This window comes from Rhinolophus ferrumequinum, chromosome 18 (assembly GCF_004115265.2).
Source record: "Rhinolophus ferrumequinum isolate MPI-CBG mRhiFer1 chromosome 18, mRhiFer1_v1.p, whole genome shotgun sequence".
In the NCBI taxonomy this organism is placed as follows: domain Eukaryota; kingdom Metazoa; phylum Chordata; class Mammalia; order Chiroptera; family Rhinolophidae; genus Rhinolophus; species Rhinolophus ferrumequinum.
Window position 1 is genome coordinate 46,266,558 of NC_046301.1, and position 26,097 is coordinate 46,292,654.

At 37.1% G+C, this 26,097-nt stretch overlaps 2 protein-coding genes across 3 annotated transcripts in view; both read left to right on the forward strand.

The window, feature by feature from the left end:
• Positions 1-3,340, forward strand: part of KLHL2 (kelch like family member 2) — a 91,813-nt gene extending 88,473 nt beyond the window's left edge. For both annotated transcript variants that reach the window (XM_033134531.1, XM_033134532.1), the window contains 2 exons: positions 1,014-1,157; positions 2,203-3,340. In XM_033134531.1, coding sequence (XP_032990422.1) covers positions 1,014-1,157; positions 2,203-2,231 — 173 coding nt within the window. In that variant the 3' untranslated portion in view covers positions 2,232-3,340. The remainder of the gene's footprint in view (positions 1-1,013; positions 1,158-2,202) is intronic.
• Positions 3,341-7,431: 4,091 nt separating this feature from the next.
• MSMO1 (methylsterol monooxygenase 1) lies at positions 7,432-21,737 on the forward strand. Its single transcript, XM_033135294.1, has 6 exons — positions 7,432-7,586; positions 12,180-12,465; positions 15,492-15,640; positions 17,154-17,280; positions 18,683-18,837; positions 20,677-21,737. Exons 2-6 carry the CDS (start codon positions 12,211-12,213, stop codon positions 20,867-20,869), a joined length of 879 nt encoding a protein of 292 aa, XP_032991185.1. The 5' UTR covers positions 7,432-7,586; positions 12,180-12,210; the 3' UTR covers positions 20,870-21,737.
• The last annotated feature ends 4,360 nt before the right edge of the window (positions 21,738-26,097 follow it).

Sequence of the window (26,097 nt, forward strand, 5' to 3'; positions counted from 1 at the left end):
TTTATTTTTTTTTTAAATTTTATTTTTTATACTATGCCTTTTAAAAAGTTGGAATAAAGAGCTTTTACAAGGTGTTTATCTTTTGACTCAGTAATTGTATTTGTAAAAATTTATTTAAGAAAATAGTTACATAAGGATGCAAAAAAGTATGCAAGAGGGAATCCTTGTTCATTGCCACATCATTGATAAAAGTAAAAATACTGCAAATAACTTAATATTCATCAGTAAAAAAAAATTTGATATCCATCAAAGACAATTAATAAATTATGGTATCATCAGACATAGAAGACTAAGCAGTCATTAAAATTTACGTAGACCTATATTTATTAATTTGGGGAAATGTCCAAGGTATATTGTTTGGTAGGAGTGGATGAGTAAGTAATAAAATAGCATGTGTAATATGACTGCTTTGGGGATAAAAAAGAAGTGTCTGAGCATAGAAAAGCATCAGTGAGAATAGAGATCACAATTTCAATGGTATAGGATTAGAAGTGATCTTTTCTTTATACTTTTCTAGATGTTTTGAATTTTTGCAAAAAACCCCATGAGTTACTCTAATAATAATGAAATCCATATTCTCCCTTTTTAAAGCAGATAAAATAGTCAGTATAATAATTGAAATTCACAATCATTTTTATCTGCTACCAGTAAATATTTTGTCCCTAAGAAAGGAACTTTGGGAGAGTTACTAAACTTCTTTGACCTTTAATTTTCTATTTAAAAAATAAAATAAAATGAAGATTAAAATAATGTCTCACCTGTAAAGTAAGGTTATAGATTAAATGAAGTAATGAAAAAATAAAGCAACTACTGCATAAATGACACGAATGAGAGCTTAGAAGTGGTATTAGACTCTCACATATAAAAAGGATTTCTTCCCTGTTCACCATTTTCTCTTCCTGCCTCCTTAAGGAATTAAGTGTCTCTGGATCATTTCACCAAACATGAGTAGGGATATTGCTATTCATCCAAATTTTAAAAAATAATTGTTTTTTCTCTGTCATTTTTTAAAGGAGTTTGTGCTGTTAATGGTCTGTTATATGTAGTCGGAGGAGATGATGGTTCCTGTAACTTGGCATCAGTAGAATATTATAACCCAACAACTGATAAATGGACAGTTGTATCATCTTGTATGAGCACAGGGAGAAGTTATGCAGGTAATAATTGTCTGATTTTCTTACAGTCCTCTATTACAATACAAAAAAGATGACATCATTATGATTTTCGCATTAAGAATGTTTTTCTGTTACATGAAGAAAGGCTTTTCTCAAAATTTTTTTTTGTTTGTTTTTGTGTTTTTGGCTAACATCGGTATGCAGTGGAGTAGAGTTCACTACGTGGCAAGACTTTAATTGCTAGATATCCAAGATATATGACTGCTACACTATCTCCTCTGCCATGGCTCCATGTGATAGTATTATTAGTGTGGCTGTGGAGGAATTGTCTTACTTAAGCATAGCACAGGTTGAATTATATCATTTTGGTCTATTCTCTTAGTAAGAGAAATGGTAATACTCTTTAATGGTAATACTATGATGAGTAGTCTTTAAAACTGTATGTTACATATTAATTATTCTGATAATAGGTATTCATATTGCTTTAAATATTAGAATTTTTCAGTAACATTTTAATATTGATCCAATAATGGAGAAAAAAGAAGTGTATACTAATTAACCATCACTATTGTGTATGTATCATCCCAAACAACACCTAATAGAACTATATACAGCAGGATCCCAGAATAACATGGCTCAAAATTAGGTATATTTTTTTTAACAGCTTCATTGAGATATAACTGACATAGAATAAACAGCGTACATTTAAAGTATACAATTTTATTAATTTTGACATATGTATATACCCATGAAACAGTCACCACAATCAAGATAATGAAAATATTCAGCACACCCAAAAGTTTCTCTGTGCCCCTCAGTATTAGGTGGATTGATATTTCCTGAGTAAAACTATTTTTCCTTAATTGTAACTACAAAGAACAAAAGACTAATTGTGGGTTAAGTAGTCTGATGTAGTTTTGCTCTATAACTATTAACAAATTTCACTGTCATTTCAATTAAAATGATAGTTCTTTTGAAACATCATCATTTGTTCAGTCCCTGTTGCTTGAGTAATAAAATATTCAGTATTTTCTCAGAGATACAGAATGCTGCTTGTGACTTCTGTTTTCTTCATTTCTTTGCATAGGGGTCACAGTTATTGATAAACCGTTATGAGCCTGAAGGACATTTTCGGCATATTTATTATACATGAGAAACAGACTTCCACAAGTATTTCTGAAGTGACTGCGAATCTAGCACTTCTCCACTTGTAGCTGCACTTTAAGTCTCTGCAGAAGATAAGATCGTCTGCCTTTATAGGCCTCAGATACTGAAGATTATTTTTGGTAGAAGCACCGTGTAGGCTCTTTCTGCAATGAGCAGCAGCTGACTGAATTTTAATAAGTAACCTGGACTGCAGTACTTATTCTGTAGTCTTTAGACAACAGTTGGTTTCATAAAGACTAGTTATCAGCCTTGAATGACTGTGGATTATTTTGTGAAGGAGGATAAAGTACTATGTGTTCTTGTAAAATTAAATTTTATCTTTCTTTATTCCTTCTCCTGAAAATCTGTATACACAGGAACTGAAAAAATCTTTGAACAGGTATTAAAATCTATGTAAGTATACAAACTAGTTGAGGGATAAAACCGTTTGCTTTTATAAAATATCTTTGATTACATGAGTATAATAAATGGTGTGCATATAACTGTGTGTCTATATGCTTTCCTTTAAATATGTTTGAGGAGATGTTTGAAACTTGATTATACTATTTATAATTGGCACAGTACTTTGAATTATGCCAGTACTACATTGTAAAACAGAGTTGTATTTTTTGATATTTAACAATGCTTAACACATTAAAATGCCACTTCTGAGGAATGAACATGGTGTAACACACTTGAATATGTGTGATGCCAAACTTTTTTAAATAAAATATAAATTATGCTTATTTATTATTTTCTTTGGTTTAATCTTGGTCATGTTTTGGTGTGTATTTTTAATTTTTTTTCTTAAAGTAACACGTTGGCATGAACATTACTGCAGGTTTTTGATGAATATAATGAATGTTTGGAATTCAACTGAATTTGCATGGTCTTAAGAATTTTTTCTGTGTGTATAAATTTAGCTGCTATTAACAGAAGAGAGACCTTTCTGTGAGTAGCCATGTGCGTTGATCAGATATAATTTTTCTGAGATCTTCAATTAATCTCACTTTAAAAATGACCAAAACATGTCTTCCTTGAATTACCTTTGAATAAAAGTTTGTATATTATTTGTTTTACATTGTCCTTGATTTTTATCTATTTAATTGGATAAGAAAGTTGCCTGTTCAGTTTTTCTGTTCTTTTGTAAAATTTGCATTTTCTAACTTCATAAATCAATATTTTTGATTTGTTGCCAAAGAAACCTTTAAGAACAGTCTGCTGAATCAATAACTAAAGTTACTGAAAATTGTTCAAGAAAAAGTTAACTCAACCATCAAGGAAAAGTCTCCCAAGGATTGGTGAAATTTAAAGTTTTTATATTCCTCTGTCCCTAATATGAGCTGAACACAAGATACAACAAATAACATTGGACTGAAAAGTAAGTTAAAAAAAAAATCTACTTTATAGCAATTGAGAAAGAAATTGTGGTTTTGATACCAAATAAAAGGCACTGAGGAAATAGGAGTTGGGGAGTGGGGTGGATAGCTGAGGTGCTGGACACAAAAGATGAGAGAAGGGAATTTAATCAGAAAAAGAAAAAAGCCTATGTCACCTTATGAAAACATGAATTTCCACCTTAGTGTGGCTCCAAGCACATCCATCATCAACAAACATGTTGAGGGTCTAATGAACTTGGAACGCTGCCAGCTGTTTCTGACTGGCACCAAGAAAAATCCGTGGTGTTATCTTTCCTGATCATTTCCAAACACTAATGTTCCATGAAACACTCCATGAATCTATGAATGAAAGACATCTAAAACATTTTAAAGCTTTTCTTAAAATATAATCTATTAGGGTAACAAAGTCTTCAATATTTAGCATGTCAAATACCTCTTTGTCTTTACTTACTTGCTTTGCAGCTTTAATAGCTATATCATAAAATAGTTTGCCAGGGTTTGTCAGAGTAGCGGGGTGGGTTCATTACATGTGATTTCAGGGGCTTTGAACATGTTCCCTTTCGTCACACCAGCCTTTGTCTTTTCAGTTTGAAACATCTTGGTGTGTTTTTTTTTAAGGATATTTAAGAGGGTTCCTGGCTTGTTCTACTGTAGAATAAAAAGGTCAGAAGTTAAGACAGAGTTGTCTTAGAAATCTTGTCAAGGAAACAGCACCAGGTTTGAGCAGAGTTCATTCAAGGCTAGATGCATGCACCTGCATCATGAAGCAACTCTGCTGCCTGCTTTGCTTGAATTTGTGCTTTGGCTGAAAGCAGTGATGGAGAGGGTTAAGGTGGATCGTGTGTATACTGCCAGGATCCTTTTCAGATCCCTTCACGTTTTTTATGGACTCGGGCATATGATTCCTGGTATTTATTATCATCCATTATAGATAGTATGAGGACCTAGGTATTTATCATCTCAGCTGATGATGAGTTAATGAGATTTCTTATTTTATTAGGTACACAGATCATATTCTTACACAGTGATGTGCTAATAACCCTGCTTCTTGTTTCCATTTGGTCTTCAGTGAATTGCCTCCTACTGACTTTTATGGCTCTAGTGTGTAATTTTGGAAAGGAGGCTCCATAGGTGAATGTAATCACACTTTGAATCAAGAGTCTACGGTTCTAACCCTGGCTTCACAACCTGAAGGAAAAAAATCAGTGTGATCTATTAGGAAAGCCCACGGGCATAAGAATCAGATGGCTCTCATCCCCCTCTAATCATCTGCTCTCTGTGACTTTAAACAGATTTCTTTTTTCATTTTTTTCATTAGTTTCAGGGGCACAAAACAATGTAATAGCTTGACATTTATCATTTATATCCCTCACACAGTGACAACCCTCCACCCCCTACCACTACCTCTCTGACATCGCACACAGCCATTACATTTCCACTGTCTCTATTCCTAATGCTGTACTCTGCTTCTTGTAAATATATATATATATATATACACACACACATATATATGCATATATGTATATATGTAAAATTATAGTTGACATTCATTATTGTTCAGCTTCAGCTTCAGGTGTACAGTGCAGTGATCAGGCATCTACATCATCCCTGAGGTGGTCTCCCTAATGAGACAAGTGTCCGTCGGATACTCTACAAAATCTTTACAATAAACAGATTCTTAATCTCAGACTTTTATTTTGTCTTCTCTATAACACATGACTTAACCTCTGACCTTAATTTTGTCTTCACTATAGCAATAGTAGTGTTTGTCATGTACAAGGTTATTGTGGAGTTTGAAAGATACGTATATTAATGTGCTTGAAATACAGAGACCTCTTAACAAATTGCTATCTTTGCTCTTCTCTGAACCTCCCGTTTCTTCATTGTGGGGAAATGAATTGAGCTGCCATATCTATATTGCCTTTCAGCTCTCAGTCTCCAATATTTAAAATAATTGGAGCCCACCACGTGCATGCACTTGCTTTGATTTAGAAAATATATCTAATGTGGTAGGATTCTAAATCAGAAATAACCAGCGTTTACTGTGCACTTCCTGCATTTCAGATACTGTGTAAAAGGCCTTAAGTACATGATCTCATTTAATTGTCATACTCTTTGAGATGTAGGTACTATTATAATACCCATTTTACAGAAATACTAGATAAGACTTTGAGGAGTCACTTACCCAAGAACACACTGCTAATAAGTGACAACGCTTGATAAGTGTGACCCCACAGTGCGTGCTCTTAACACTACCTGATAGAGGGCAGCAGATTTGGGCAGAGGGAGAAGTGGGCTGGGTGCAGTCACACCCACAACCTCAGCCAATAGGGGAAGCTGTGGAGCTGGGCTGGCCAAGTAAAGTAGTCCTAAGTTGGGGTGAGGGCCTGGGCCTGATAGCCCTGCATCCACCAGTCGCTGGACTCAGGCTGCCCCTGGAAAGGGTATGCCGTGGGGAGAGGTGGCTCTCTTTGCCAGCACTCCTCAGCTGAACACCTGCTTCAGTCCTGAAGAGGGGGACCTCGGTGGTGCATCACAGCACACTCTCCAGGCCACCGCTCACTTCTGTGTGCACAGGCCTGAAGACAGGGCTCTGACTCTGACCACCCAAGGGACAGATCCCACATCTCTTCATTCGATGTGACCTCTCTGTCGTGATACTTCACAAAGAATGTGGGTGTCAGACACGTGGAACAGTTAGAAGAGTAGTGGTGACTGGACCTAAGGAGTGACATCTCTCAAGAGGGGACTTCTTCACGCAGGTCGTACCTGAATTGATGGGTAGGGGAGGAAATGGTTATTTCAGGCAGAAGAGCCAGTTTGAGCATATTGTGAGAGAAACAACAGCATCCTGTTATCAGAAACTACTGCGTAAAAAAAGCCTTCATCCTGCCCAAAGGGTGCCCTTGTGCAAATTTTAAAAAGGCACTCTTAAGTGTAAGTTAAATTGGTGCATTACACTATGTACACACTATTATACCCTAGTACGCAACATTTTAGTGAGCGAGACTGAGATGAGGTCAGAGCTGTAGACAAAGTTAAGTGTGTTAACCCTCTGTCCCCTGGTATTCACTGTCCTGTACAGGGATTGCAACACCAGGGACAGCTTACGTTAAGGCCTTCATATCCCCGCGGGGCAGCCATCTGCCATCTGCCATCTGTTACGTCAAATCGTTTTCTAAACCTTTCTGAGCATCGGGTTTTCCCACCTGCAAGTGGGGATAACTCTGGGTTGTCGCAGGTGATAAATTGCATTTGAAATTCTCCATCTTCCATATGTAGCGGTTTATTAAAGGATTCTTGGGGTGGGGACACAAGGAAGAATTATCTAAATCCAGAGGCGACCAGAGGAAGGGGGGAAGCTGTCCTTAAACAAAAACAGTCAAAACAGATTTTAAAACTCCTTTGCCCTATTATTTTTCCGGTTTGGGGCCACGTGGCTGCTACAGTATCGTTTACATCTTAAAGTCGCAGGAACCGTGGTCTGGTTCGCTTTCCCAGGGAATGCGCCGGAGCTCGCTGGAAATCCGCGGAGGAACCGAAGTTGCCAAGGCGACGAATTCCTCCCAGGCGCCGGTGCCCGCCCCCTCCCTACGTCATGCCCCCTCACGCTGCCCCGCCTCCAGTAGTGGCGCGGCGCCTGCCACTGACTGGACGCCTCTGTCTCACTATGCTCACTCCATCCGCAGAGCCAATGGCTGGCACCGTCAGTGATTCGTCTGCGCGAGTCGCACGATGCCGGCAACCGCATGGGCCAATTACAGCGCCGAGGAGGCGGGGCGGAGCCTTCCCAAGCCAATAACAGCCGGAAGAGAGGCCCTTCAGCTGTTTCGCTCCAACCCTGTGGCCGGACTTCGCTGTACTTGGTCTGCTGCGCCTGGCCGCGCGAACGTCTTGGTGAGGGAGCCGGAAGGAAGGCTAGTAGGTGAGGAAGGGGGAGCGTGTTCTCGGCACTGTGTTCCACGGGATGGAGTGGAGCGGGGTCTGGCGTGGATGCGCGCTCAGGGCCGGAGAGGGGCACCCATTCCCCAAGCGAGGGGGGCCGGGGAGGAGGGCGGAAAACGGTGTGAACTTCTTAAGTGGTGGAGCTGGGCTTGGGGGACTTGTTTCTTCCTTTTTAAGAGTTTACAGCCATCCGGAGACGGGACATACTGGAGGACAGTTACAGCACAGGGTGATGGAGTGATGAAAGTTTTACAAAACAGAAACACTACCTACAGCTGGGATAAGATCTGTCATGTATGTGCAATGGGGGTAGAGGGATGGGCAAAGGCGTCTAAGAGGAGGTTACTGAAGGAGGAAAAGGAGTTGGATCGGAGGACATTACTAGCAAGGAGATGCTGTTTTCGTGGCCAGAGAGGAATTAAGCTGTAGGAGCAATGGGAGGTCCGATAGTGTGGGAGTTGAAAGTATAGATGACGGAGTATATATAATGGGAGTGTGGGAGTATATATAATGGAGACGCCTGGCAGGGCCTGTTTTGCATCGTTGAGGACCTTAGTATTTATCCATAGGGGAGGTATTCCCTTGAACTTTAAGGGCTTTCAGAGCGTGAATTCTGCTGTTTAGATAGATCCTGGCATTGGGTCGTGGAAATCAAGTTTAAGAAGAGCAAGCTTGCAGGCAAGGCAACTCCAGCAAATGAGGGACCTGGTGCAATCCCGGCTTAACTAAGGCAAAGGGTCCAACATTGGCTGACAGTACTCAGAGCTAAACTTCAAGGTTTCTCAAAGAATCAGCAAATAACTAAATTTCTTTTTCCTGAGGATCTAATCATCCTGCCCCAGCGCAGGTTTCCAGTCAATCAGGTGGTCCAAGGATGAGAAAAGGAAAAGAAAATTCACTCTTTATTTCCTCTCCCCTCTCCTCTTTAATTTCTGTGTTTTGCTTTCGTTCAGTTGGCGGCAGTGTGCCCATTTTCCTCCCTGTGTAAGGAGAGTAAACTCCTGAATGTTAGTTAAACCAGGTATCTCTAAACTGAGAGTTTGAAGATGACTAGGCAGCAAAGATAGGAGAGACTTAGAACATTGTCAGAGATGACTAAACAGGTGTGTGCAATTAACCAAATTAGGGATTACCCTAATTTGGGCAGGGTTGTGAGGCTCAGGTGCATAACTTGTGAACTTGTTGCCTTTGACATGCCTCTGAACTGTCATAATTGGAGCTATCCAGTAGACTTTTAGATAATCAGAACCTGGAGTTTAGGGGAGAGGGCTAGAAATAGAGGTTATGAATATCATCAGATTTTAAAAATAGAAAGTAGTTAAGATCACCCAAGGTAATCTGGAATTACCAAATTACTGCTAGAAAAGGAGTCAGGAAAGCATCATTGGAAAACTTTCCAGTTTCAATTGTCAAGTCTTCCTTTTTCAAAAGCTATACACACAGACATACCCAATCAAAGCGTTATATCCTTCCTCATCTCCTGGTTGAGGCTTTGGACCCCTCTACTCAAAACATCCCCTTATTCTCCGAAACTTTTACTCTACTCTCTTTTAATCTGGTCTCCCCCCTGCCCCCTCATGCTCCTGGTCTCAGTTTAGATAGCATCTTTCTTTAGGAACTCTTTCTGGTCCTCTGTGTTCTCATAGCACTCTGTGTTTCCCGAGTTCTTTCACGTGCTTTTATGATAGTCTGTTTCCTTCTTTGTATTCCTCACTAGATTTTATGTTTTGTGAAGACAGGGTGAGGGCAGAAGCTAACAGTGACTGCACCATAGTAGCGCACATTAAATCAGACTGAATACATGTGAATTCCAAGAACCAACGATGGAAAGTATTTCAAGGAGAGAAGTATCTAATCTCCCAGATTGGTCAAGTAAAATAAACTCCAAAGAATGTTTCTTGGATTTGGCAGCTAGGAGATCCTTAGTGATTTTAGTAAGAGTAAATTCAGTGCAGTGATGAGAATAGAAAGTAGATTGTAGTTGCTGGAGACTAAATGGGAAATGTGAAAAGGAAGACAGCCTGTATAGAATATTCTTTCAGGAGGTTTGGAGAAGCTGTAGGAATTATTCTCCTTTTACTATAATATTTATTGTGTGTGTTCTTATTCATGATTATAGTATAGCATAATGGATGAGAGTATAGGCTTCCCCACTTAGCATTTTTATAACTTGGGAAAGTTCGTGACCTTTCTAAAGCTGAGTTTTTCTTTTTTTTTTCCTTTAACAGTAAAGTTTATTGGGGCAACAATTGTTAGTAAAGTTACATAGATTTCAGGTGAAGTTTTTCATTTAGAAAATGGGGGTAATAAAAGTACCTACCTCATGAAAATGTGGTAAGAATTAAAGCCTAATATATAGAGAATATATAGCACACTTAGAACACAGTTCCTGGCACATAGAAACTGCTCAATCAAAACCTACTAGCTTCTCAGAATTACTGTGTTTCAGGTCCTGTGCTAAGTAGTACTTCACATGCATACTTTCTTAGACTCATTGGGAGAACTACTGTTACTCTTTTTTTCTTTTTCAGCTTTGTTGAGGTATAATTGACAGATAAAATTGTAAGATATTTAAAGTGTACATCGTGGTGATTTGATATTGTGAAAAGATTCCCACCATCTATTTACTATTCTTTATATTTTGCAGATGATAAAACTGAGGCTAAGAGAGGTTATGTAACTTGCTCAAGGTCACAGAGCTAGTAAATGCTGTTGGTTCAGAACTGTCAAATTTGCTAATGACCTCATGGAAATGAGGATTGGAATGACTTGTATTTTGCAGTTTAGAAGATCTTTGAGGGCATCTGCGGGGGGAGCTAGATTACAAATAGTGGAGAAATTTGTGTGGGTGAGAGTTAAATAATCAGACTTTATGTTTATCTCTCTGAGAAAGGAGTGGGTTGGTTCAAAGAAGTGGAAATGGGGCAGTGGCTTGGGGGAGAGTTGATAGAGATTAGGAAAGCTTTTGTCAAGAAAGGAAGACTTGAGTATGTTTTTCAACTTGATGGAATGGACTCAATGAAGAGGGAAAGACAAAAGGTGAGAAAAGTGAAGTGCGTGGTAGACAAGTTCTTGATGAGATAGGTAAGAACACAAGTCAAGTCAGTCTTAGAGGAGAGGGTGAGTGAGCAAAGCAGTTTTGAGGTTGGGATGGCACAGGATGGAGTACCATAGTCTCCACGGTGTGAGGGGAATAGGTCAGACAGGAAGGAGGGGTGCAGACTGAAGTCAGAGAGCTGAGGAAGTTGGCTATGCTTCCCAATATCTTCTATGACGAATGGGATCAGAGGTCAATTTGGGGGTTGAAAGAGGGCAGGGGAGTGTTTTAAGCACCATGTTTTTTTTTTTTAAAGATTTTATTGGGGAAGGGGAACAGGACTTTATTTGGGAACGGTGTGTACTTCCAGGACTTTTTTCCAAGTCAAGTTGTTGTCCTTTCAGTCTTAGTTGTGGAGGGCGCAGCTCAGCTCCAGGTCCAGTTGCTGTTGCTAGTTGCAGGGGGCACAGCCCACCATCCCTTGCGGGAGTCGAACCGGCAACCTTCTGGTTGAGAGCCCGCGCTCCAACCAACAACTGAGCCATCCGGGAGCTCAGCAGCAGCTCAGCTCAAGGTGCCATGTTCCATCTTAGTTGCAGGGGGCAGAGGCCACCATCCCTTGCGGGACTCGAGGAATTGAACTGGCATCCTTGTGGTTGAGAGCCCACTGGCCCATGTGGAAATCGAACCGGCAGTCTTCGGAGTTAGGAGCATGGAGCTCCAACCACCTGAGCCACCGGGCCGGCCCCTTAAGCACTATTAAGAGTGCTTCTTAGGCTTCAAATATTTGTAGAGTGGTCCATCATAATTTATAAATTAGGAACAGCAGTGAACAGTTTTAGGAACCGGACATTCTTCATAAGTTCCTCTAGTTTTGATTTGGTGACCTGTTAAGCGTATTTATTATATAAGTAAAACATGCTCATGAAAATAATTAAAATTGTAAGAATGTATAAAATGAGAAGTTAATTTTCCTCCTCTCCTTTGTAACAAAGGAGTGTTTGCACGTGAGCGTACACACACCCCTATTACCCTTGATCTTTTTTCCTAAAGGTCACCATTCTACATCATTCCCTGTGTACCCTTCCATACGTTTTCTGTGTTTGTGTGTATGTGTCTGTATGTACATATGCATGAAGTGCATAGGTAAAATCCATAATCTTTCACAAAAACATATGGGAGGCTCTTGTTATACATAATATTCTGCGCCTTGCTGTTTCATTTATCACTGAGTCCTATTCATCTTTCTATGTGGAATGTATAAATCTTCCTCGTTCTCTTAGTGGCTGTGTAATTGTCTGTGGAAGGACTTAACAGAATCTGTTAATGGATTTTTTATCTATGGACTTAATTTATGTTTTCTTTTTCTTTTTTCTCTTTGTTTTTGCTATTACTAAGTAATGCTTCCTTCAGTCTTAATGTACCTGTCTTGATACACTTGAGTGACAAAATTGCTGAGTCAGGGGGTGTATTTATTTTGATAGCTGGTAGGTGTTTGGTATCTGATAGGTATTGTGTATTTTTTTATGTTTACAGAACTGTAAAGCTGTCTGCAGAGATTTGAAAAATGGAAACAAATAAAAGTGTCAACATCTTTAGTTCAGCATTCCTGGCTGTGGAGTATGTAGATTCACTTTTACCTGAGAATCCTCTGCAAGAACCATTTAAAAATGCTTGGATCTATATGTTAGATAATTATACAAAGTTCCAGATTGCAACATGGGGATCCCTCATAGTTCATGAAGCCCTTTATTTCTTGTTCTGTTTACCTGGATTTTTGTTTCAATTCATACCTTACATGAAAAAGTACAAAATTCAGAAGGTGAGTAAGATGGACTTGCAATGGAATGTTATAATTAATGTTGTTGAATATTTTTAAAATGTAACTTTGTTTTGAGAGAATCTAGATGAGGGCTGTCAATAGAAATATAATGAAGCCATGTGTAATTTAAAATTTTTGAGTAGAATACATAAAAAGGTAAAAAGAAATAGGAAACTTAATTTTAATAATATATTAGGTTGGTGCAAAAGTAATTGTGGTTTAACGAGTTAAAAATAATTGCAAAAAACCGCAATTACTTTTGCACCAACCTAAAATCTTAACACAATAAGTCTAAACTATTATTATTTGAATAAGTAATCAGAATTAAAAAGTACTTAGTGGAATATCTTATTTGTATTCTCATCATGTCTTTGAAATCTGGTGTGTATTTTACACTAATTTTAGCCCATCTCGATTTAGACTAGCCATATGTAAAGTGTTCAGTAATGACTTGTTGCTACCGTGTTTCCCTGAAAATAAGACCTAGCCGGACAATCAGCTCTAATGTGTCTTTTGGAGCAAAAATTAATGTAAGACCCAGTCTTACTTTACTATAATGTAAGACCGTCTTATATAAGACCAGTTATAACCCAACCCAACCCAACCCAACCCAACCCAACCCAACCGAAGAGTCTTATATTAATTTTTGCTCCAAAAGACGCATTAGAGCTGATTGTCCGGCTGGGTCTTATTTTCGGGGAAACATGATAGTTGCTACCATATTGGACAGCACAGCCTTCGATCATTATTGAAAATCTTTCAAGAATTATTTGTTAAATTGTGCTTTAAGTACATGTGATGTTTGTGTAATGGGTTTATACATTTAATTTTTAAACTAACTGAAAGAAACGTTATGGGGATTTGTACGTATTAATTCTGCAATTCCCTCCAGCTCCTGAGGTCTCAGCCCCTAAGTGTATGTTAATATTCTAAGACCTTGATCAGAGCTCTCAAAGTTTTGTTTTTTCCCAAAATATAAGGTGGTAGTTCTGCAGCATTCATGTCATCCCAGAGGAGTGCGTGCTCTTTGTGTCTAGGGGTTCGCTTCAGTGCACTAAGTGTTTCCTGAGAACCCACTGTGTGTGACAAGGTGTTGACATCTGTGTCATGCCTCTTAGTTGTAAACACAGGGAAAAGAGTGACCTCCACTAACGTGTAGACTGATGAACTTGACAGTTCCCAAGAAAGAATCTGGACTAGCCTACCTAGAGAGAGAGGATTTATCAGCGCTTGGTAAACCCAGGATAGTTTCTCGCGCTTACTAGTTAGTTTTCTAAAAAGTCATGCCAAACTCTCAAACTCATGGGCACACAGTCTTGGTAGAAAGTAGATATTTTGGAAGCGTTCATCCATAGAGACACATTTGCACTCACTGAGTCTGCGTTGGATGGCAGTCGGGGTACATGTTCTCTCCTAGTCTCTTAGCTTTATTGCCTCTCCCATTGAGTCTCACGTTAGACCGGTACTGACACTGATCCTCTCTGGGGATAGTGCAGGGGGTCAGGTGCCTGTGGACTCCAAGCCAAAGGAATAAAGAACAAAAGGAAAAGGGGGAGGGAATAAAAAGAGATGTGGCCCAAAGAAGAATATCATGTTACCCTAAATTGAGGACACAGAAATTCCAAAATGCTTTCTCTAAAAGGGCCTGCTTTGAAAGGGAGAATTCAGTTTGGATGTCTAAAGGTCTCCTGTGTGTTTGGGATGCTTCTGGCTGCCATGTGTTGCCCACTGATTGGCGTATCTGGCTGATTCGTTGTGTGGCTGGCTGGCCAGGCCATAGAATCCTTGCCCTTCTGGCCCTTGCAGTTGGCTCATTGGTTAGAGGTGTTAACATTTCCAGAGACAGGAAGACCTTTCCCAGCCAAGGTTTTAGGAGTGGCTTGAAATAAAATATGGTAAAATAAAGGACAAGCAGTCCTGTAATTGGTTATAGGTAGTTTATAAACAGAGATTAAAAGGCTGGGTCGTGTGGCTTCAGGTCTGTCCTCAGCATGTCTTCCTTTGAGTTTTACAACCATGAAAGTTTGTGCTTTGAGTTTTTTTGATACTAAAATAAATTGTGATGGTAAAGCAGTACAAGTTTTCATAATATGAAGGGATTTAAAAACAAGTGAAAAAATCACTACAGTTAATTACAGTAGTTCTCATGCTTGAAATATTATAGATAAAAAAGTTTCCTTGGCAGATTTCTGAATTTTTAATTAAGTAAGGACATTGAAAACAAAGCAATAACTACTATTTGTTATCACCATCTTTTTATAAAACGAGCAAGCACTTTTTCTTACGTTAAGTATACCCCTTTAAATTGGGTAAATTTAGTTTTCTTTTTTAATATGGCTTGCTAGGCAAATTGGTATCCTAATGAGGTTTAATTGAACATTTTTAAATGAACATTTGATCTCACTTTTCCTGTTTGCCTTCAGTCTGCGAATTTCATCATCTGTGGGCAGTAGCTCTCCATTCTTTGGGAACCACTGGACATACCTCTGAAGTTTTTCTAGCTCAGAGAGTTTATAATTCTGTCATTGTAGGTGAACAAAAATGCACTGATTTCTGGGAATAAATACTGCCAGATGTCTGGAAGCATCGATTTACCTGTGTAACAAAGGCTTTCAGTGCTGCTGGTATAGCTGCTTCAACAGTTGGAAGACCCAATTCTAATCTTAGCATAAAACATTTCTTTTTTGATATTCCTGGTAAAAGAAGTGAATGATCTGTGGGCAGCAAAGACTGGAGTACTCATACTGTCATGCTTCTTTGGTTTGAGATCTTATGTTCATTATGCCTGGGTTTGTCTGATTTCTTCACCTGTTTAAAGTACTGATAGTAGTTGTCAAGAATTTAGAAGGGGAGGATGTTGTGATTCCTGGGCCTTAGTTATTGTAATGTAGAATTCACATAACATAATTAACATAAATTAAGGTCTCATTAAACGTTAGAGAAAGAATTAGGAATTTACTTCCACATAACAGGCTAACTTACTGAAAACAGAGGCTAATACTAAATATCGTGCTTTTTCTCCATAGGATAAACCAGAAACATGGGAAAACCAATGGAAATGCTTTAAAGTACTTCTCTTTAATCACTTTTGTATCCAGCTTCCTTTGATTTGTGGAACTTATTACTTTACAGAGCATTTCAATATTCCTTATGATTGGGAAAGAATGCCAAGATGGTATGTAGATATAAATAAATCTTTATGTAAATAAAGATTAGATTTTTAGACCCAGTCATGGTTTGCTATCCAGTAAAAATATCCTTAATGTTTATCTTCTTTCTTCATTTGGTTAATGTTTTTTCTAAACTTTGGAAGTAAATAAAATTTAGAAAAGTAAGCCATAGTAGAAACTTAAAATGTTCCCATTTTTAGATGTTTCTGTATTTTAGTGTAATACTCCATTGGAAGGTGCTTATACTAAGAGAAAATATATTACATGTTAAGTCTAAAATGAATGAAAACGATAATAGTTTGTGAGGTTTATAAAAACTGTGTCATATAGACACAAATATACGAGGTGTGATTACAAAATACGGTGAATGTTTAAATTAAAGAAAAACTTATTACAGTAAAAGACACATTACCATTAATCCTCCTCAAAATACTCCCCCTTGCTTCATACACACTTTTCCCATCATTCTTGCCACTTTCTAAAGCAGTTCTGGAAGTCCTTTCATGAATGTCTTTAGTTGTGTTGTCATGGCTGCCTCGATGTCCTGAATCGATTCAAAACGTTTACCTTTCATGATCATTTTGACTTTGGGGAAGCACAAGTTATCTGGTGCCAGATCTGGTGAATAAGGTGGATGAGGACACATAATGTTTTTATTTGACAGAAATTGCCGTATACCAGAAGCGATGTGTGACATGGAGTGTTGTCATGATCGAGGATGAAACTGTTTGCCCATTTCATGTTAGTGCACTGTTCGTGATCCATGGTTTACAGCACTCTTTAAAGCATACCTTCTGTCAACCGTAGCTCACACCCAACTGACTACACTGAACAAGTTGAAACTTGTCACACACTGTTACTAAGGTTCTATGAGCTGCTTCCCGTATTGAAGATCCCTGGCTTTCTGTTGAATGGAACTCGGCAGCAGAATTCATTGTATTTTTTGATCATACCTCGTCTTATATTATCTGAGCACAAGTATTTGTATTCAAATAACATTTGTATTCAACTATGTATTCCTGACATAACCTGAATACAGATACACATACAATATGTAGATACATACTTTTTTTATATAATATATATTCAGCATATAAAAGAGTTTCTTTGTATGTGTTCATTTGTATATAGAATATTTTTTGCCCATTGCCCTTATGTTTTTCTTTTTGGTGGAAAAAAGTGGTGATTTTCCTATTATTAATCTTAGTTGAGATCCTTCATTAATGTTACTGTTTTTCTAGAAGGTTTGAATTTTTTTTCTTAACTCCGATTTTATGCCTGTGAATTTTTTAAAAAGTGAGTTAGAATTGGTATAGTGGTCAATCTCTTTCCCCCTTTTTAGGTGGTATCACATAGCTACCTTGTATCTAGCAGTTTGGAGAATTTATTAATCAGTATATCCAATTAGGTCAAGCTGGTAAGTAGGTGTTTGGTTTTATGTAATGTCTCAAGCAGTGATCCCAAGTAAAAGTCTAGATTGTACAACTTGATACTCATGACAGTATTTTCATCTTAAAGGTATATGCTTTTGGCAAGATGCTTTGGTTGTGCGGTGATTGAGGATACCTGGCACTATTTCCTACATAGGCTCTTACACCACAAAAAAATATATAAATATATTCATAAAATTCATCATGAGTTTCAGGTATGTTAGAATTATATTTAATACATTTTTTTTCTGTTAGAGGCAAAATGTCATTTTTATCTACTGAGCATTTAAAAAAAATTGTCCGTGATGTTTCTTTCTTTTTCCTTTGCCATGATTGTTAAGAACATCTCTCTCTCTCTCTCTCTCTCTCTCTCTCTCTCTCTCTCTCTCTCTCTCTCTCTCTCTCTCTCTCTCTCTCTCTCTCTCTCTCACACACACACACACACACACACACATACACATACACAGCCAATTCTACAAATTTTCTTTTCTTTTTTTAATTAAAGGTGATTGGGGTGACAATAGTTAGTCAGGTTACATAGTTACATAAGTTTCAGCTGTACAATTCTGTAATACAACATCTATCAAATTTTCTTGTAGTATCTTAATTTCATGGTAAATTGAGACCTGAAAGAAACATGTTACATGGAATAGTTCAGGGCAGAGCAGTATCTGACGCAGGTGAATACCTGGCAGTTTGATAGAAGCTATAGCAATGTTAGGGGCATTGGGATGGGACCCACAAACAACAGACCGTTACTCTTTAAACTTCTGAGAGAATTACCGACTGAGTTTTAAAACATTCTCACCACATTGCTGACTCCCATAAAAACAGTGATTTTTATCAGAACTGCTTTTGATGTACATTTATCAAGCTGGTTGTATGACGTTCTGCATTGATCCTAATTACACAGTATGCTAAAGCAAGCATCTCTTTCTTGGCAGAACAAATTCAGATGCATAAACCAAAATTAGAGTTGAAGTCAATTGTTTAATGCCTTTATTTTAAACCATTAAAGATAGTTATTAAGATACTAATAAGGACATCCCTAGACCTTTGATGTTTGGTAGGACCTAAAAGATTTTCTTATTAAGAATTACTTTTATTGTTTACATATATATGGCTAGATATACTATCATTGCATATAGAAACAACAATTTTATAAAAGTATATTTATAAATAAATTAGTAAATAGATATTAGAGTTCTCCAGAGAAAAAGAAAGAAGAGGGGATACACACATATACACACATACAGATTTATTTTAAGGAATTGCCTCATGTGATTGTGGAGCTGGCAAGTCTGAAATCTGTAGGGCAGACCACAGGCTGGAAATTGAGGAAAGAGTTGATGATTCAGTCTTGGGAATTCCTTCTTCCTCAGGAAACCTTAGTCTTTGCTTTTAAAGCCTTCAACTGATTGGACGAAGCCTACCTACGTTGTGGAGGGCATTCTCCTTTACTCATTCTACTGATTCAAATGCTAGTCACATCTGAAAAATACCTTCACAGCAACATCCAGACTGGTGTTTCCTTAGCAACTGGGCACCATCACCTAGCCCAGCTGACACGTTAAATTAATTCTCACAGTATATTAAGGAATTCTTAATCTATTTTAGGCTCCATTTGGAATGGAAGCTGAATATGCACATCCCCTGGAAACCCTAATTCTTGGAACTGGATTTTTTATTGGAATCGTACTTTTATGTGATCATGTAGTTCTTCTTTGGGCATGGGTGACCATTCGTTTGCTGGAAACTATTGATGTCCACAGGTGAGCTTTGGTTTCTATTCCAGCAGGAGGTATCATAAAATGTCTTTGTTTTCATGGTCATTAGATTATCTTTATTTCTAAGTAGACTAATAGAAGTTAATCTTGTTAATATTATTATTTTTAAGAAAACAAGAGAACGTAATCATTGGATAAAAGTTCAAATAATGGAGATTTTTATATCTCTGTCTATGGCTGTTGTCATTTTTACAGTGAGAATAAGTTCAGTTGTTTAAATAAAATAAAATTTTGATAGGTACTTCAAAACCGCCCTCCGAAGGGGCCCTGTTTCCTTTCCAGCTGAAGTGTGTCGGAATGCTTTCCCTCCCCCAACACCCTTCCCAACCTAGATATTATAGTCTTTTTTCATCTTTGTCAATAAGAAGACAGAGAGCTTTGAGTGCACTGATGTGTGTGCATTTCTCCAGGGACCCACGAGGCTATGCATCTGTTTTTGTGCTTATTGACCAATGGTATTTTTGTTCTTTGAATCACCGTTTTGTGTCCTTTGCCCATTTTTCCATTAGTTATACATCTTAAACCTATTGGTTCATGTAAGCTTTGTTTGTTTCATAAGTTCTAAATATTTTGTCTCTGTCATTTGAATTTTAACTTTCTATGTTCTTTTCTAGTACTGAAGTTTTTAATTGCATGTATTAAAATCAGTCATTTTCTTGATGGCTCTTGGGGTCATGCCTTACTTAGGTCTTCCTGAAACATTGTTCAAATGAAACTATGTGGTTTTCTTAAAAATTTGGTTAAATACCACAATTCAGGATTGGCTATTCCTTTATCCTTCTGTAACGAATCAAAGCCTAATTCTTATTTGAAAAAAACATTGAAATATTTAGCCTTCACTAAATAAGAATATGTATTTCTAGTCTCACTGCCCAGCACTGATGAAAGCACGACTTAAAATATTTACATACTTCACATGTTCCTTTCTGTTGATTGAAAGATATTTTGTTGTACATTATTTATATTTAATGCCTTTTAAAATATCCTAATTTTTCATTATTTAAAAATTATATATTCATTGCATTTTGACTTGGGATTTATTACTATACTCATGAAAGCAGAATATTCTAAGAATTAGTTTTAAGCCACTAATAGTAAAATTAATGCTTCTAATTCTAGGCAGAGAACATTCCGTAGATAAATTGTAAATGATGTCTCTTTCATTCTTTCTTTCCTTCCATTGTCTCTCTCCTTCCCTCTCAGCCTCCTACAGGGAGGGAGAGATTGGGGTGATTTGGACTGGTATAATTGTGGCTATCAGATTTTAGAAAAGTATTAGAAATAAAGGAGGATACTCTGATATATTTTTTTTAAATCATATGCATTCTCCCAACTACAGAAAGCACACTAATATTTTAATTAATATGGTACATTTAATTCCAACTTGTTGTTGCCTGAAAAAGTAAAAGAAGTTGCAACACAGTGGTTCTCAGGTCTAACCTTTAATACTTGATACTAATTTCATATAGCTTTTCCTAAAAGACGTGTAGTATTTATAGGTGAGAAAACTCCTCTAAAACAGAAAGAAAAATAATTCTTGAAAAATCTATTCATTTGCTACAACTCCTCTCTTTCATCCCCTGATGTATGGTATACAATTTCCATAGATCTTTTAAGTTTTTTAAAACATTTCTTTCTTAAAGTGGTTTCTAGAATATGGAATTTTCTGTTAAGTTTTTGTCTTGTAAACATACCCGAAATAACGTGATTTAGATAGAATGGAATGTTATTTGAATTAGTGAACAAACATATGAATATCAATAAAAATGTCAGTTATTTGAAGTGTATTTATTCCCTTTATAATTTTAATTATTTTTATTTCAGTGGTTATGATATTCCTCTCAACCCTTTAAATTTCATCCCTTTCTATGCTGGTTCTCGGCATCATGATTTTCACCACATGAACTTCATTGGAAACTATGCTTCGACATTTACATGGTGGGATAGACTTTTTGGAACAGACTCTCAGTTTATTGCCTACACTGAAAGGATGAAGAAGGTTGAGAAAAACGACTGATTAAATATCTATGTAAACCTTCCTGAAGACATAAGTACATTTTCCTGAATTAAAACTAGTAGTAACGTTGCTTTTGGGGAGCAGAAATAAACATGTCTTGGCTACTAAGTGATAAAAAAAAGATTAACCTTTATCATTCTCGTGAGAACTTTCTCCATTCGAGTTCTGTATGTATAGAAGTAAGTAAGGAAGTTTTAAAGGCCATGTTGGTTTTATGTAATAGAAGAACTATTAATCTATGTCTTGTCCCTTGGTAATACCGTAGGCCTGAATTTGAAATTGGTCTTTGAATCTTCTAAGTACTCCTGGCACTTCAGAACCTCTTGGTAGGGGATGTTGGCCTCATATTGAACTTGAAACATGTTTTTAGATTTGCCTAAAGATCAAAATGTCATGGGATAAATGATACTAGTTGATACAGTGTGAGGCTGCAAAATGAGGAATAGCCAGCACCAAGAATTTACACTGTTGTTTGGAGCTGGCTGATTTGGGGCGATGCTCTCTTTGAGAAGGCCTTTTGGATTCCAATGTACTACTGACGTCTCTTAAAGGCATTTTTGGATTGACGTAAGTGGAATATTTTAGTATAAAGGTTTTCAAGTTTCTTGAACTTTTTAAAAAATGAAGCTTTATTTCTGTTTACTCGTTAATATTTGAAAATCAGGTTTTTATTATACTTAAAGCTGTATCTTGAAACTGTGTGAACTGACTTGGTGTATTTGCACATTGAGCTATTGAAATAAATGTGATTTTTCTGTCAGATTATCTGGTTTCCAATTTTGAACACCAGCTGTCACCTTTTATTCTTATAAAGTACAGAAATCGTGAAATTATTAAGTTTTGTAATAAAAGGAGTGATTTTATTTTTTGTAAGTGCTTCATTTGCTAAGCTTTTTTTTTTTTTTTTTTTTTCAATTTCAACATGTGTTTATTGGGTTATCTATTGTGGGAAATTCCATTGACCTACTGAAGTGGAGGGAATTGAAGCAGCTCTTTTCTCTACTTAGAGAATGTAGGTTGTCTGTACAGATGAAAGAATAGAGCTAAATTTTTTAGGGATGATTTAATTCCAAATGTCTAGATTCCAAGTCAAATCAAGAGTTAAAATAATTCTAACTTAGTATATGGTAGTACTGAATTGTTATAAAATATGGAGCCATTTTTTGGTAAGTTTCCCCTTTTTTTGAATAGGAAGCAAAATAGTTCTGTGAAGAGGGCATTGAATCCTAATAGAGAGGAGGAGATAATTTAATGTGGTCCCTAATAGCTTTAAATGAACGTGGAAGTTTCTAAGTTCAAATGAATTGCTTTGCTGAGGAGGGAAAGAATTTGCAAATGTGATTGTGAAACCATTTTAGATGATCAGGCAGCAAATTAGTCCTTTCAGACTGTCTTTTTCTGTAGATTGGACTCAGGTTCAGTTTCTCCAGAGAAGAACCTTTCTATTTCTGTCTAGGGAAGAATATGCCCAGATGCAGACATTCTGAGAATCGAGTATGGAAAGGGTGCTTAAGATCCGTAGCTCAGTACGTAGGTGCCCTCTGTTCTCAGCCTGATGCCCACCTCATGGCCTCCCAAGTATTTGGAGAGTCCTGGGCCTTCTCTTCAATTTTTATTCAATTTCTGTGAAAAACAAACCTGCACCCATGGGAGGTGTGACCATGCAGATTTGAAGAAAGGAGCTGTGACCCAAAGGCTTTGTAAACAGCTCTGAATGAGATTACAATGCTGGTTTTCAGTATTTTGCAATACTGTTAGAAAAGTTTAATTGAAGTACATTATACAAACAGAAAAGCTCACAGATTGATGGATGATCGTAACCGTGTAATCACTACCTGAATCAAGAAGTTGGGTACCTCCTTTATCACTTCCGGCGAGGAATAAGGTTAAATTATTGACCTGGTTAAACAGCTGAATCCATGTCTTGAGTAATGAGTTTCTCGTGTTGTGACAGGCTTTGTCTGTGGCTTTGTTGTGTTAAGCAAAGTGTAATAAAAGGAAACGTAATAAAAGAAAAAAAAAGAAAACAACCAAAAAAAACCATATTTATCACTGACTTGGGTAATGACCTCAGAAGACAAGCTTATGAAGTTTGTGATTCAGGCAAAAGAAAAAAGCTAATGTTTGTTCTATATGACAGAGTCAAGATCCAACAAATCTTTTGTTTTCATTTAAAGTTGCGCTGCACAAATGGAGGATGAGAGTTACAGACCTGGGTTAATAGCAATATATGTCTGAAAAACTGGAGAATTTTAGTAGACTACATATACTAACTTACCCAAAAGTTTAGGCAATCATATGCTCAATTAGTGGCAAGCCTAACCTGCAGAGAAGTGAACGGTGTCATTTTATTCCCCTTTGGTTGGCTACATGTGGTAAAGCATACTATGTTTACTACCGTGTTTCCCTGAAATTAAGACCTACCTGGACAATCAGCTCTAATGCATCTTTTGGAGCAAAAATTAAGACCGGTATTATATTTTATTTTATTATATGTTAAAGACCCAGTCTTATTTTACTATAAGTTTTTACTATTAATTTTTGCTCCAAAAGATGCATTAGAGCTGATTGTCTGGCTAGGTCTTAATTTTGGGGAAACACGGTATGTCATATTTTGACTAATATATAAAGGAGTAACCATGAATGATTTAAGATCTGGCCATCATGACAAAAAATAGTTTGAGTAAATAGAGAATCCTAATGTAGAACAACTCTATCAAGTATGACAGCTGGCTACATGCAGGGCTTTGACATCTTTTGGGGAAACGCATTTCAAGCCATAAGAAGCGGTACAGACATATTTTTTTTAATTCTAAATAGAAGACCAGGATGCTAGAGATCTAAAAAATTCACCACATTCTCTCTTTAAGACTAATCCAGACAGAAGATATTTTTCTTCCTCCTATTAGCCTGAATACTTACCTGGAAGAAATGGAAGATTTTCCCAGAGTTGGTGAAGACATTTCAGAACGCTGTGTCCTTTGTGACCTTCCAAGTCATTTAATTTAATCATCACGGGAGAGCAAGTTCACCATCAGCAGTAGCTAATTGTCAACTTGTGATATTTGCTTGAAGCCATGAGGCCCATGGAAATGGCACGGGAACTGCATCAACCTTGAGCAGGAGCCAGACACTGCTATTTAGTGTGGGACCTGTCTGTATGACCTTGGACAGGTTGTTTAACTGAGTCTCTGTTTCCTTATCTGTAAAATGGAAATATTAATGCTTACCTTGCAAGGTTGTGAGGATTAAACATAGTTATAAAAAACCCAGCAAAGAGTCTAATGCATAATAGAAACGGCAGCAACAAAAAGCTGCAAATTAAGATAACTGAGGTTTGATTTTTTGAATTGACTAGTATTTTTCAAACAGACTCAAGGAAATGGTAAATTTGGAACTAATACTTAACCATTTCATTGGAAACATTTTTCCATGTGCACACCAACTGAAATACATAACTTTTACAAATATTTTTCTGTAAAATGTGTGTAGAGGTACTCAAAATAAATTGGTGTAAACACCAAATGCATATTTAAACTTGAAATAGCTATTAGTTCACAGTAGTATAACAGCAGATTTATTAAGAAAAGCTTAAAATTTTATTTTCAATTTCATCGGAAATTTTCCACTGAAATGATGTTTATCAGTCATTTTGTCAATTTTTTTATTTTAATCCAAATGAATCGTTTTATTTTGCAGCACCTCTTATAACACTTCAAATATGAAAGTGATTTTCCTGCTCTGAGAAGTGCCATGCTGGATTAAAAGCATGAAGTAACTGGAGCTAAGTCCAGTTGGCTATTCTCCCAAACAATTTACCAAAGTGAATGGTCTTATTAAATTTTGTTCATTCTGTTCCAGTTTATTTTTACCATTTAGTCCAAGGGTAGTCTCTAGTTACTGCACTTAGCTTATATGTTAGAATTTCTTACGAGACTGTGAGGATTGACTAATAATTGTTTTGAAAGCATCAATTCAGTATAGTGAGGACAAGTGACAAGATTGCAGCAGTGGTTTGAGATTTCACTATTAACAAATATTCCCTTTTAATACGGCAGCCTGTGTACTCTACAGCCTTAATTGTTTAAGCCTGAATAGTCCCAGACTGAGAATTCGGTAATGATTAACATTTAATTGTGGTCAAAGGATGGTTGCGGAACGTGGTGGTTCTCTTCAAGGAGCAAGATAGAAATAAGTCACCAAAAAATCTTGACTGTTACTTACATAATGAGCATTATTTAAAAGCACAATTCTAGTCTAAGAAGTATATTAAGTCTAAAAAGTCTGGAAATGTAATATTTTTCTTACAGATTGAGTATGTGCTTGGTGACATATATCTTTACCTGTGTTTCTAGTCTTAGATAACCCTGTTTGAATGTTTTACTTGTTCTTATCTTTCAGATTTCAAATTTTAATTGTAACCTTCTGTAATATCCCATTTTCTTATCTCCAGTGATTAGCTTGAGAATAGGCACCAGATCCGAGTCTGCCAGGTCGATCCCCAAATCTAGAATTCTTTGGGATTTTATGTATGAATGTTGAGAGAGTGCTGAAAGTGTCTACAGTAATCCCTGTAGACATTCCTCACTGAATAGAATGAGGCTAACACAGGTCGAAGCAAGAAAGTAACCCATAGGTGAGTGGATAGATAGATGGAGATTCCTAAAGCTGGAGGACTTCTGGGAAGAAGTTGGGGGAAAGAGGCCAGCTCTATTTATGTGAAGTAATAAGTGTCCTACGTCCCCACCTTCTTTCCTACTGTGCCATTTTGAATTCAGTTTATTTTAGTCACAACAAAGCGAGTCCTGATTCAGTCACCTAAGGACTTCAAAGTCAGTAGAGCTCTATTCCAAGTTTCCTTTGATGATAAGGTGCATTTCCACGTGAACTGGCAGAAGCAGGCAGCGGTGATGGGTTCTTCCTCAGGCTCAGAACAATACCTTCTCTCAGACCTGCACACATCCACAACCATGAGCTGTTTCCTGTGTAGAAGTGGTTGCAGCTGAATGAATGTAGATTTTGAGAAAGTTATTTTTAAATTGTTGAGGCTCAACTTAAGTGGTGGAGTATCAGGTGTCAGAACTGAGGAGCAAAACTTGATCTCTTTAAGGATTTATATATTCATTCAGCCAGTAAATATTTCCTTAGTTTCAATTACGTATGAGCCCTGCTAGGCACTAGGATACACCAGGGGGCATGAAAGACATGATTTCTGCCCTCACAAAATG